This window comes from Microchirus variegatus, assembly GCF_963457635.1.
Source record: "Microchirus variegatus genome assembly, chromosome: 18".
NCBI classification, from domain to species: domain Eukaryota; kingdom Metazoa; phylum Chordata; class Actinopteri; order Pleuronectiformes; family Soleidae; genus Microchirus; species Microchirus variegatus.
Window position 1 is genome coordinate 5799829 of NC_139819.1, and position 14691 is coordinate 5814519.

The 14691-nt window shown below is 39.8% G+C and overlaps 1 protein-coding gene across 1 annotated transcript; it reads right to left on the reverse strand.

Annotated features, from left to right (window-relative positions):
- Positions 1–247: 247 nt before the first annotated feature.
- aifm3 (AIF family member 3) lies at positions 248–10254 on the reverse strand (the record flags this gene model as incomplete). The annotated part of the gene is made up of 19 exons (XM_083905234.1): positions 248–290; positions 1224–1328; positions 1412–1487; positions 1697–1795; positions 2760–2877; positions 2968–3044; positions 3122–3185; positions 3576–3647; positions 3933–4048; positions 4468–4598; positions 4690–4781; positions 5104–5190; positions 6497–6609; positions 6714–6810; positions 6924–6968; positions 7234–7343; positions 7697–7806; positions 8152–8365; positions 10224–10254. 19 exons carry the CDS (start codon positions 10252–10254, stop codon positions 248–250), a joined length of 1800 nt encoding a protein of 599 aa, XP_083761360.1.
- Positions 10255–14691: the final 4437 nt, after the last annotated feature.

The window sequence follows — 14691 nt, forward strand, 5'->3', positions numbered from 1 at the left end:
ACTCTGACCACGTATTGGCTCCACTTGTCATGTTTAAAATGTCTCTCGGGAACAAAAGCAAATCTCAGTGTTGTCCCCAATGTGTGTGAGAGAGGAAGAGTGATCGAAACAAGGGAAAAGTGTGTATTTATGTCCAAAGAAGAAGAAGAAGAATAGCTGCTTAGTGTCTCAGCACCAATAGTGTCCATAGTGAGTAGTCCACCTGACATGGGAGGGGATTTGTCCTCTGGGACATTCAGGTGTAAAGTCATTGAGAGCCTTTGTCAATCAACCAAGAAATGTCTCCAGTCCTACAAGACAGAAAAGAAAAACACAAACGGGTACATTTAACACGCCCATGAGAGAGATACCTGTTATTTTCACTTTGTGTGGTAGTTACGAGTGGAATGGAAAAGACAGAAGATGATGTGTTTTCCGTACTTGCCGAGTCGTGCTAACATCCTTATTTTGGTTTGCATTATTGGAAATAAGAAGACAGAAAAAAACACATGGAGAACACTGCAGTGAAATTTGCCCCAGAACAACGTAACACAACAGACAAATCACACATATAATAACATGATAGAAATAAAGGACTTTTTACTCCAAGAGCACTGGAAAAAGACACTTTGGAACTGTATTCCTGTATAAACAAAGCTTAAATATGAAAAAACAAACGGCTAAATTACTAAATTCATCTGTGAACTGCTAGTTATTATTGCTGTGAAGTGTTTGTTTATCAGAAAATCAAGGATATGATTATAAAATAATATTACTGTCATGATAGAATGTGTCTTACTGTTTGATATGAACATGAAATATATATAAATAAACAATAAAAGCACTATATTATAATACTTTAAAACTTATATTTAACAGTGATTCATTCATTGACTCATTCCATGTTATGTTTTCAATTATTTGTAAACATAAAAAGCAATTATTAAATATTTTATTCATCTAATGATAAATAATGACTATTTTCCAAGTGATAATTATTTAAATGCTTATAAAGTTGGATAAGCTAGTAAATAAAGTGTTGCTACATGAGGTTAACATGAACAAAGCAGGTGCTGTTGTTGCTTTGTTTGACTCATAAGTCAACTATACTATAATTCTCTGCACGTGATTAAAGTCAAAAGCCCCTCTCAACTCATGTCATGTTTTTCCCTCAGAGTGAACCTAAAGAACATAAACAGCTATTGTAACTGTGACCAGATTTAAGTGTGGGAGGCCGGACTTACTCCACGTCTCGTTTCTTAATCATCTTTCCAGATCCTAAGACCTCGGCCACTCTGGACACAATGGGATCATAGTTCATACTGGCGACGGCAACCACCTCCTCACTCCTGCAGAGGGACCACAGAAAGAAAGAAACACTGAGAAAATGTTCATCATCATCAGAGGCAGATTTACAATGAAGAAACTTTACCTGGTATAAAATGCTACAAATCTAAGTTCATCCAGATCTCCTTGTATAACGACATCATCAAATCCGTCCCCGTACCCTTCACAATGAAAGAGAGACAAAAACACAATCACATCGTTCTCGGAATAGGTCTTGGCATTTAGTTTGACAGCAACAAGACAGCGTAACACCAACACATCTCAGTGCACACGTCAACCTGTGATCTTTTCCTTTCACAGCATGTGTCTGCCTCCTCCGATCACTGATAAATTCTACAGCGTTTGTCTGTATTTACAGTTTCTACCTTACCTGCATAGCGTATGGTCTTCCCAAACATGGCCGACCAGAAATAAGGCACAGTTTTCATCTCAGAGGCTCGGCCCATCATGCTGAGAGCTGCCGCCCTTCCTGTTTGTGCAGTACAAATGATGACCATGTTAAATCATCTATCTTAAAATTGTCTATCATCAGCTGCCCAGTGCTTTTATTTGTAAACTAAACACTCTTTGTTGATTTTAATGTGAGAAGCTATAGAATAAAGCTGCAGTCTGTAACCTTTGGTGATTTATTTTTTAAAAATTGCAATTTTTCTGCCTCCGTTAGCGGCATGTGAAGTCACAAGAAACAGAGAGTCGTGTGGAGGTGACAGGCTTAACCCTTACCATTATGATGTTTAAACATAAAAGTATTAGTGCTGGACACATAGTAACACATGCCGCGTTTCCATGACGACTTTTGTTTAATAAGCAGACCGATGCAGTTCGACTGTAGGCACGCTAACCGCGCTAAAGGAGTTAACACAGCTAACAGATAAGCGGTGCCTGGACTCCGGGGCTGCTGCACGTAAACATGACGTTGCGAGCGTGTCTTTTCAGTCAGTCACCACGGAGACTCGTCATGCGCTAATGTGCGTTAACGTTAACCATCGTACAGGGTATAATAATGTGCAATATAGAGCGCCTTATATCCTTTTTTTCAGCGCAACCTAAATAATCTGAATTTTTCATTTTCACCAATTATATAAACATACCTTATGAACAAAAAGAAAAGAAAAACGGTCTCATTTTGCTCCTTTATATCACTACTAAATGCAATATATGACTAAACAACACATAAGACACATCTTAAAGCCTGAATATGTGACCTATAAACACACACCCCCAGGAAGTCCATATAAGGAGTTGTGTATTATTCCCATGGTTGCTCACATGGCACAGAGCACTAAGGGTTAATCAGCATTGTGTGAACTTATATGACCATGAATCTGAATCTAATGGGTTTTTGTTAGCATTTAAAAGTTACATACTACAGCTTTAAATGTCCCTTTGTTGGTGAAATTTATTCATAGATTCACAACCTGTATCACACTTACCGTGTACATGAGCCATTTGCCAGTGGGGGATGTTCACCTTCTTGTTGTTGCGCGGCGGGAACGGAAACACCACCACGTCTCCTCCGGCAAAGACTCCGTCAACATTTGTCTGCATCATCTGGGGGAGAGGTTGAGTGGGAAAATGAGTCACACAAAAAAAAAGAACAAAAGCACTTGACGTGTGCAGCTTTTGTTTGTGGCAGAATACTTTGTTGACGGTGATGAAGCCCTTGGAGTCCATGTGGAGGCCGCTCTGTTTCAGGAAGCCTGTTGCAGGGACACTTCCTGCATGAGAGAAGACGACGTGTTAAAGGAAAATCAGGTAAAATATCCAAAATTCAAATTATGTTTGACGTGCTCACCTGCACCGATGACGCACACGTCGGCTCGTAGAACTTTCCCACTCTTCAGTACCACCTCTTTAAGCTGCGTAAGAGGAAACACAAAGCTGTGTTACTACGAGCAAAAACATACAAGGTCACACTGACCTTGAACTTTAACCAAGGTCAAAAAGAAATACTTTTCACAGAATTTAAAAGGTCCAGTGGAGTATTTTTATTCGCAGAAATTGAATATGTTACTAATTAAGGAAGCCAACTTTATTTATATAGCACATTTAACAGATAGTGCTTCACAATAAAATGAAATTTAAATAATATGAAGATAAAATACCAAATACAGAAGAGTAATATAATATATAAAACGAATGAATGAATGTGTTTTCAAACATGACTCATCTGCTCGATAAATTCAAAAAAGGAGGGGATTGTTGCTTCAGAGAATCATGTCATGCTGTGTCTCTCACTTTCTGAATACCTGTCCATGATGGCCGATCATCTCTGACACCTCGTTCATCATGTAGAACTTCACCCTGTTCGCTTCAAACAGCTACAAAGACAAAGAGAAGTCACAGGGACAAAAAAGTAGCACAAAAAGGAAGAAAGAGGAAGTCACGGCTGAATTTCCATGCATCCGCATGATCGGTCACTGCTAATGAGAAGATTTACACTCCCCTTTGTGGCAGTATTGACCACAAAGTCATGACTTGAATGTTAACACGTGGGTTGTTTTAAACTCTCTCGCTCTCTCTCTCTTATAGGGAAAATGCTGATGATGTTATTGATGAGGTGCTTCATGTTCTGAAATGCTTAATTTCCCTGGAGTGCTTCCTACCTTCATTATGGCTTTCCCCACTTTCTCCCCGAGAGCTTTTTTGAAGGGGACCGGCTCGATCCCGATGACAGAGACTGAGTGGGCCTTGTCAGTTAGAGCTGCAGCCACCTCCATACCTGTCACAACACACCAGAAAACAAACAATTAATATATGCTGTAGATCAGTCACAGGAGGTGTTTTATGTGTGCAGACTTTTGCCTCTCTGTTACATAAGATTTATTAATTAACATGCATAAGGTATTCGAAAAATGGCAGTTAAATAGTCAAAAACAACCTTTTTTAAATACACACAAGTCTATGAAAATTACGTGAAAAACCATCATTATAATAAACCAGAATTACTGGAACCCCCACCTCGTAAGGTGAATATTATGGTTTAAATATGACTTTATGATTTATTAGATATAAACATTGTACCTCCTCATGTGCAGGAAGATGACAGGTTATTTTCTTCTTTATATTTCAGTAGTTATTTCCTGACTAATGTATGTTATTGTATTTGTGCCATCAAGAAAACGTGTCTCTCTTTCTCACCAACAAATGATGTTCCCACAATCACAGCGTTCTTGATGTTAGCCAGTCTGGCTATGCTGTTAGCGTCCTCAGGTGTCCGCAGATGATACACGTTCCTGACATCTTTGCCCTTGAAACTCATTGGTTTGGGTCTTTCAAGAAGGAAATAGACGTTTAAATGTCAGTTTGCACATTTATATATATACATTTACAGCTGCTTACAAATCAAAGTGCTTTGCTCACTTGCTTCCTGTAGCAATAAACAGTTTCCCGTACTCCATCCTGAGGCCGTCTTCAAACGTCACAGATCGCGTTTTCACGTCTATTGCCACGGCCTGGAATAAACTGGTTAGTCAGGTTTTTTGTTTAAATTAAAATGATAAAAACTGTGTTTGTTCTAATATTTCAAAAAGGTTTATTACTCCAGGTTCATTCAAGACATTCTAGAGCATTACATACACATGACACAATGATAATTAGTCCAACTTTCAGTCACATCATTCCAATCCAAACGCCAACGAAGCTGGTGGTGCCCTAAGGACTTTTGCACAGTGCTATAATTGCCAAATAATCTTGATTTAATGAAATGTCTCATTGCGATATAAGCACTCTTTACCCGTCCTTGCACCATTAACCATTATCTTTACCATCTTTTACCTCTTTCTCCGTGAGCAGCTCAATGTCATGGTCCTGCAGAAACTCCATGGAGCGCAGTCTCAGCTGCTCTGCTGTGATGTCTAGGGACTAAGTACAGGTCAGTTAGTGCCCGAAGTAATAATAATCAGTGAGAAATAAAACTAAATAAAAAGCCCTGAATCCAAAAAATGACCTTTCCAAAGACAGGCATACGGACAATTAGACATTTAATTGCTGCATTTCCTTGAACAGCTGCTGAGGAAGAGAAATCCAGACTAAAGACTGGCAAGATCCTGTGTTTGTGGTCCAACAAAAACATTGTGCAGAGTCTTGTTTTAAAAAGCAGTCTCCTTCAGGGTCCAACTGTATGACACTTAACTATCATTTGACATGTAATCAACTAATAAACTAAGAGTATGATGTCAAATTAAGTCATTTTCAGATTGTTTTTGATCCACAAAAGTCTGTTTACCGGCTTTCTTCAAAGCTGCAATAAGCTGCTACTGTGCTTATTCCCTACGGAGCTCTTGTTTTAGCACGACTGACCCAAAGCTGCACTTGTGCAGTCTTTGGACTTTCAAGTTAACTTTCATGGGCAAAGTGAGTTATGTCTCTACTTTTAAACACACGCACAGCATGTAACCCTCTCAGAGGACTTAGTTTTATGATGTGAGGGAAAACAGTGTGGGATCACTGTAATGGTTGTTTTGTTTGGTTCCGTATTACATGGAGAGAGCTTTGTTGGCAGACAAATAAATGTGCAGGGAAATAAATGTCAAATAACACACAATAAAATGAAAGATCAAACCACAACACACTGGATAACCAGTGATATGGAATATTTTATAGTAGACATGTCATTAAATTCCTTTACCTTGAATAGAAATACTCATTTATATGGATTTGAAGCAGGGCTTTTATGGGCCCTCAGTAGAATTAAATTTTGGGCCTCCCCTTCCACCACCTCGGAGTAGCTGGTGCTTGACTATTATTGGTATAAATAATACTTTAAATTGCATTAATTATACATTAGAGGGCAGTAGAATCACAAAAGTGGCCTCGTATTAATTTACACTTTCATATTCAAGGTGAAGCATCTTGAAGTGTGTGGTGATACTGAACTTGAATTAAATGTGCGACTTTGGTTTTTAAAACCTAGCACAAACGTCACTAAATGAGCAAATCTTCAACTCCAAAATAAAACGAAATAACTTGATATATATATCTAGATTTCTTTAGTATGTTAAAAAAACATACACATTATTCAAGCAGCCGCTTAGTTTGCTTATACCTTGGTAAAGCTCTGATTTGAAGAGTGTTTTGTTGTTCTTTTTCTATTAAATATTTGAATGCAGAATACAAGGTTGTTTTTGTACAAAAGTGATCTTTAAGTGGCCGTGGTCTCTGTACAAACCTTACTCAGTTTAGTCCGGTCATACGGAGGATGTCTGTCCATGGTGCACATGACGATGCGATCAGTGAAGCCCTCTTGTCGGAGCGTCTCTGCACACACCAGAGCTGCCGGACCTACGCACACACACACACACAATCACCGGTTTCACAAAAACAAATACAACTAACTGCATGTCTGCTGTGGACGTGAATGAAAGAGAGAACAAATAAACAGTGACCTGAGCCAATGATGATAACGTGGCTGAAGCCAGTGCTGGAGTTAATGACTGCTGAACACCGAGACATGGGCTTTGACCTCTTCTGCGACTGAAGAGCCTGGAAATGTTTGAAGAAGAGCTCAGATCTGTCAAGAGGTTTTATTTATTTATTTATTCATTCATTTATTTCCCCCTGGATAATAAAATCCTTCACATTCCTTTACACGTTACCTGCTTGTTAGCGCGGATGATCACCTTGTCCTTTTCAACTCTGACCTAGAGCAAACAGACGAATGAGCCGTGTACACTTTTTAAAAGGTGCTTAAGAGCAAGCATAAAAATGACCATGGTTCATGGAAAGTGCACAGTAAATGAAATCACAAAAACAAATTATAATAAATTAAATAATAACACCGCTGTATTTTAACGTTGGTGATAATGGTGTTACTTCAAGAGCTCAATATTTCCTCACGTGGTGCTTGGCATAAAAACGTTTTGAAAACCACTGGTCTTAGGAGACAGCACCAGTGGAGAAGGTCACCTGGAAGATGGGCAGACTGTCCAGTCCAGGAAAGTCCTCGATGTCTCCTGTCGCGATGTTGAAACACGCACCGTGCCACGGACAGCGCACATGTCCCTTTGACAACACGCCTGCAAGGACGGAGGATAATTGAATGAATGATCACAGTCAAAAAGGGAAACCTTAGGAAGTCGCAATTAGCCACCAGGGGACGACTCCTTGAATGGAAGTCTATGTGACAATGAGCCTTCATCTCACTTGATTTATAACATCAGTCAATATTATTATGAGAAATGAATGGCCTCGATCACAATATTATAAGGTTTTCTTCAATAAATAATTTTGTAAATGATTTGGAGGAAACTAGATGATAAAGCACAACACCACTGTGATTGACAGCTGTGACAGAGATAGACAACAGGACTGTGTTATTAATGTATTAAATACAACAAATGTTTAAAGCTATGAAGAAGATACCACTGACCTTTGACCAGGGGTGCTCCATAGTGTGGACACTTGTGGCCCATGGCTGAGAACTCGCCGTGTTCTTTGATCAACAGAGCTCTGCCACTGCCCAAGTCAACCTCACGCATCCTGTCAGACACAAACACAAAGACGTGTGCCTTTAGATTCAAAACCTCCAAGAAATACAAATTGCATATACATTTTACAGGAAAAACACTAACTGGACAACAACAGTATGGTTACATCCATTTCACGCAGAAGGAAATTAAGGGAAAAAGGATAGAAATACCACTGTAGAAATTGCAATTTTCATTTATTACAATTATAAAAAGGCTGGAAATTCCATCCTAAGTAAGATGGTGTAACATAATCATAGAATTACCACACTACTAGCGTGTTATTATTTCAAGAAACAATCACAGTTTCTTCCGCGTGCATGTACGTGTGAGGAAATAAGTTGTTTCATATACTTACTGTCCATTTTCCAGGTCTTTAACGTGACAGACCGAGGCCTCCACGTAGTCCCGCGGTTTATGGTAAGGAGGAAGCGGGGTGGAGTCGTCATCAGAGCCATGGCCCAGTGCTCCGTTAAGTCTGCAGTCGGCAAACGGACTGGCTTTACCGTTCGGCGACAGTCCGTCCACCTCTTTTTCTTTATCCAGGAGAGAGAGTTCCACTTTGACGTCAACTGCACGACACATTAAATGTAAATGTAAGATTACTTTAAGACTTTTACTGACTAAGTATTAGACTTCAACTTCTACCAAAGTCATTTTTGGTAAGATCCTTTTATCCCTTTTAGGTTATTTATACAACACGAGCTACAAATCAAAAATAGATCACAATTGATCATTCTTATATTCATGTCCTGTGTTAGAACAGTGATTTAGACAAGTAATTTGCTGCTCAGCCAAGAGAGAGAGAGTTTACAGCTTTGGAACAAATTCAGTCCGACAGTTCAGTGAAAGCAGGAAGCAGGTGAAGGGAGAACCAGTTAAGACTTGTCTTTTTACATTTCCAGCATTCAATTCTTTTCGAAAATCTACTTAAATTCAGATTTTCTAGTACTTTTAAACACATGTTGACTGTCTTAGAGTATACACAGTAGGGAATGGATTCAATCAAACATTTTTAATGAAGAACAAATGACTTATCTTCCTCTCATCCTGTCTTTACGTGTCAATTGGAAATATGATTTTACAGAACAAGAGTCCCTTTAAATGCAGCCATAATTCCCATAAATAATGAGCTTTCCATAAAAGAATGTGACGTTAACAGAGAATACTAATCGGTTTCTTTGCGAGGAGACTTCTTTGATGCAACTGTGGTCATTTTTATATTTCTGAACATTAACAAATGCTTGTGTAACTATTTTTCTTCCTTCAGTGGCAGTCGGCTTTATCTGTTGGGCTGGAAAAATGTGCTGATCATCCGGTTCTTACACAGTAATCTGGCTGGAATGTCTACCTGCTGTGTGAGTCTTAATTAAAATCAATGGAAAAATCATAGTAGTAGTGGTGGTGCAATTGCAGGAGAAAACAAAGAGAAAGAAAGCTTTCCACAGCTGAAGAGAATCTCTCTCGCCGCCGCTACTGTAACATCTGCGGCTAAAATCACTTGTTATCTCCTTCTGAGTCAAACGTGGACATGTTCTCCCATGTCCAATTAATCATAAATGACAAAACCTGGAATAGTTATAAAATATTTCCTCATTCAAACACACATTAATGTACACGCGTTCAGATACATTCAAGCTATTGTAACTTTTGAATTTCTAGTATTATAGTGTCTCATTTACACTCTACACTCATTTGTCTGTTAGTGCCATAACTTAGTGACTTCCTCAACTACAACAACAACAACAACTTGACTAAATCATCTACTTTTATGAAGATTACAATGTTTGTTTTGTGTTGAAAATGTTATATAAGAGAAGATAAATGGCATTTTCTGCTCATTTTAAAGTGTCACTGAGAGTTTGTTCGATTTGGTTTGTCCAGTTAAATCAGTGACACTAAGTAACAGACCTACAGTTTAATGGCAACATAAACTAGTCGGCTTTGTTGCAGGACTGTGGTATTAGAGTGCATTCATTTTGGTTTACGTGACAGTGACACTGTGTCCAAACTTTCTTCCTTGTGGTTAAATACTGTCATATATATGAACAATTCATATCAAACAAAATTAAAGTAAGACCTACACCAACCTACACTCTCATATATAGTTGATTCACACTGAGGAGAGAAGCTCAGATTCAGGAGAGAGGGTGTGTTGCTTGTCATGTATGATTGAGAGGGCTATTTGCTGCTGTTGTCTTTCCTGCTGTCTTCACAGTCCTCGTCATCTTGTTTATATATTATACCCTACCTCATGAAGCTGATTGAGAGAATGCCGAGAGTGTGCAAGGCTGTCATTAAAGCAAATGGTGGCTACTTTTAAGAAGGAGGCACTTCAGAATTTCTATAATATTCATCTGATCACATTAAGAAAGCTTTACACACTGATGAGGTCAGGGTGTGAGAGAGACAAAAAAATGTATTGGTTACCTGGTTTGGGTTTGGAGAAGCATCCTCCCATGGTGGGTCCAGGATTGAGGGATGCCCAGGGGAAAGGGAGGGAGGAAGGGTGGGGTGGAGAGGGAAGGAGGGGTCGGTTGCAGTGCGGTCAGTTCTTTGGGCTGGGCTGCTTGGTCGGAAGGTAATGGTAACACAAATCTGTGTGTATGGGAACATGCAGGTCCAATCTAGCCATGACACACATCAGCTCCGCCACATAATCTGCACGGGTGGAAGAGAAGGCATTGTCAACACACACACATAGACTTTTATGGTTATGGTTCACGTAATCAGTCGATTATAAGGTTACATGAAAAAACTCTAAAGTGTACACAGACTCCACAATCCATGTCATGGGGAGATAAAATCATTGTCTGTGTCCATGCCACATGTTAGTGCTTGTAAAAAAGGAAGCAATTGTGTTCATTAGGAACATTCTCACACACATTTGTTACCTTTGTTCATGCATATTGCATGGGAAAGCCGTTAAATATTAACAGCGCCCTAACACCTATTAACTTTCTCGTCACACTGTGCTTTAAAAGGAAAGCAGGGGCCCCATTGAGTTTCAAAATCAACCCTCGTTTTTGTTGCCACGTTGCCCCTCACATTTCTGCCAGCTCTGGTATTTCGCCCACTCATCACAGTGAGTAGCGTGTTCCTCGGAGATCACTGGCCGTGAATCTGAGCTGAAGGCAGGTGCAACAACTCAACGTGATGCAATCCATCACCAAATTATCCTTTTGAGGTAACAACCCCTTGACGGACTGCTTGATATTCTGAGCACATCTTAATGTCCTTGAACTTCAGGAGGGGAGGGAAGAAAACTTGAAAAGAACGCTGCTTTAGAAAAGGTTCCTGAGAAATGGAGAGATCTTCTCTGACTGGACATAAAACTGGTGCTGAACTTAAGTTGCTTTAACTTAACACTATGTATTTGTTGTATTTACAGTAATATACACATGGAGTTACTTAAACCTATAGAGTGTAACTTTTTAATATAAACAACTGTGCGTTGCATCCAAACGAGTTCACACACGGTTCTGTGTTCCAAGTTAGTACAGCTGTGTTTTGATTTCGTGTCTGTGGAGACACAGAATGATGCGTTTTACATTAAGACTGATGAAGGGAAGGTGGAAGTGCAACCGTTTGATTGTTAGGTCAGGTGGCAGTAAAAGGGTCAAGGGATTATCCATAGTTCTCGGAAGTGTGGACATCAAGTCATATTTTCTTAAAACTCAGCCTATCAGTGTGTTTGGCAACAGTTTTTACACACTGGAATTTTGAAGATGCACATTTTTGTGCCTGACCTCTGAACTTTCTGTTGCACTACATTTATTTGACAGCTATAATTAACTATTGACTATGCAGCTTAATAGATAAGATATTCCATTATGTCCCACACAGGGAAATTGCAGTGTTACAGCAGCCAAAAATCCCAACAAGTTAGAAAATACTGCAGAAGAAACAGAAATAATAAGGCCATAAAAGTATTGAATATGTAAGGAAAAACAATATGATTTGCTATAGAGTATATACAAGTAAAGTAGATATATTTCCCTTTCATATTGTGGATATCTAAACTCTTTAAATCACTTTCTCCTTCAGAGAAGTGTTTTGGGAATCATGAAGACTTTTGCCTCGCTCTCACTCACTCACACGTTGGCCCTTAAATAATTTCCACCACTGAATATTTGATGACTTACAAATTGGATCAGAGAGAGAGAGCGAAAGAGAGGGAGCTGCTATCCTGCAGTTCCAGCAAGTCCAAGATATTTTGTTCAAAACTAAAGTAGGTTAAGCAGATTTGGCCCTCACAACATATGACGCAGATTCAGCTCTCTCAATGTACCACCGGTCCCCAATAATAATCCTGCCTGTAAAAAAAAAGACGTCAATTTAGCTCACGTCCCTCCAAATGTACAATAATACCCGTTAGTGGAATGTTGAAGGGCAGAATTGGCAAAACTTTTGTTGTTGTTGTTATTATTCTCCATTTGGTCTTCATCAGTCAGTAGCTGTTGTGTGTACGATGTTTTATGCTTAGAAATGCAATCGACAAGTTACAGCTGTGTGCAGCCATGTTTACGGTTCCAAACAAAAATACGCAACATCCGATTCCTGGTCAACTTGCTCTCATTGGTTACTACGGTGTTCTGCTAACGCCCCCAATCGATGTTCAAGTCGTAATGTTTAATGCTTGCAAATTGAAAATTGGGAAGACTCCGAATGATGTGTCTGATGACATTAAAATTGCGTCATAGACTCTCTATAGGATGATTTGGCAAAATGTTCAAATCAGAAGAACTGGACCAAAATCTAGCCAACTAGTGTGGGCCCAGATTTAATGAGAAAAATCCTTTGAAAACACATGATTTTAAAGATGATGGCCCTGTAGCAGCACCTGATTTACGCAACAACTGCTCCCTTACACCTCAAACTCGACACCTGTTTTATTCAAACACTTGCTCGGCGGGTATGTTAACTCGTAGTTAAAGATTAGCACTCACTGATCCTTTTTGCCGATAAGGGACAAGAGCTCACAACTCCTAATATCTGACCACACCTATCTTTCCCTCATTCACTCACAAACTCACACTTTGCTCATTCCCCCTGGTTTGTGAAATACAAGATAAGCTCTGCAGGGAATCATCTCAATGGTTGCGTAAACAAAGTGTTGAGCAAAAGTGACTTTTACCAGGACATTAGTGGTTAATTATTTTGCATACTGTTGACATATGGACGGTTGAAATAACTATACAAGTAGGAGATACTGCCGCTAGAAAGTGCCTGGAGATGTCAAGACACGTTTGAATGACCTCGGTTTGCTCCACTGCATACGTGTTTCGCACTATAAAAGAAAAAATAAGAGTGGATTAAAGCTCCCACAATCCTCGTTAAACCTAAGCTGTGGCGTGTGTGCAGTGAGCAAGTTCATTCACATCATTCCTGACAATAACTGGAAGAAAAGTTTTTAAAACGTGTTTTCTTCTACTCTACAGAAGTGACAACAGCGCCAAACAGTGCATAAGATGTGTATATTATTAGGCATTTAGGTTCTATTTGAATGAAGTGAAGTGTAGATAAGTTAAATATGAATTCGTATAACATAAGTTATTTATTTATTGCTTCAGAGACTCACATGCCTGTATGTTGTATGTGTTTGTAAAAAGGTGCAGCTGGTAAACAATGTCAACACAGACTTGTATCAGGTCACTTTGTTGCTGCTTTGAGCGATAACCTCTCCATGATGTCATGGAAAACCCAGACATGTGGTTGAGAGAGGGGTGTACACCCCAACAGAGGATAGAACACATTTTTTTAAATGCTCAAAACACTCTTTTCATCTCTATCTCTATAATTCTCTATTACATTAAGAATTATGTTTTCAATGAATACACTGCACCACAGAACATGGGACAACTTCCATGCACTCATGTTAAGTCAGAATCACATGAACACATCCTATTAAAAAGTAATAATTAAATAAACATACCTGTAGTGTAATAGGAATAATTTAATAGGCTTACCAGTTAACATGGAGGAGATGCACTGAGACACTGTCAAACTCCTTGATGCTCAGTTTCCACTTTGGAGCACGGCAGCATATTAGCACACACACACACCCACACACACACATAAACACACGTCTTGTCCCTCTCTGTCCACTGGAGTATTTCCTAGTCTGTGTGTCCCTCTGTGCCCTCCTCCTCCTCCTCCAGTACACTCTCCTCTTCTGCCTCCTGATGCAGCAGAGGCTGAGTGTGTGTGCGTGCACGCTTTGTGTGTGTGCGTGCATGTGTGTGTGTGTGTGTGTCTCACAGACTCCCCCACCTCCCCTCCCTCCTCCAGCAGCAGACTGAGCAGAGTAGTTGTGGGAGTTGCTCTCTTTTCACTGGCCGAGCCTGCGAATGCAGCAGCACGGAGGACCTTTGCCAGTTCCTCAGCTGTATGCAGTATTGATGGAGTTGCTGAGGGGATGCTAACACAGCATGAATTCTCACTGTTCCATCCTCTCTCTATCCTCCCCCCCCCCTCGCTCTCTCTCTCTCTGCTAGAGGCTGCTTTGCTTTTCTATTCAGCCTCTTTCAGCCTCGCCTTCAAAGACCTGATTTGCCAGGCCTGATCAAAAGCCCCTGCTGCCCTCCCCACTGCACAGGCTGGTTTGACTGCCCACTTATCTGCACTGTGCATACACACTGTGCTGCAGCAGGAGTATCAGCTGGGGGGGGAGTAAGAAAATATCAATACACTAAATATACTGCAATATTTCATGGTGCGATATTGTGTCAGTTCTTGGAATCGCCTCTCCTTCCACTAGTAGAGGAAGAAACATTTATATTTTCATGCATGCAACATTGCTCACTACTGGTGTGTAAAACAGATGGGTTAAATTTACCATCTCTAATTGGCGTTTGTGCAAAAATAACTCATTCTAATCAGAACTTTGCTTTAAAAA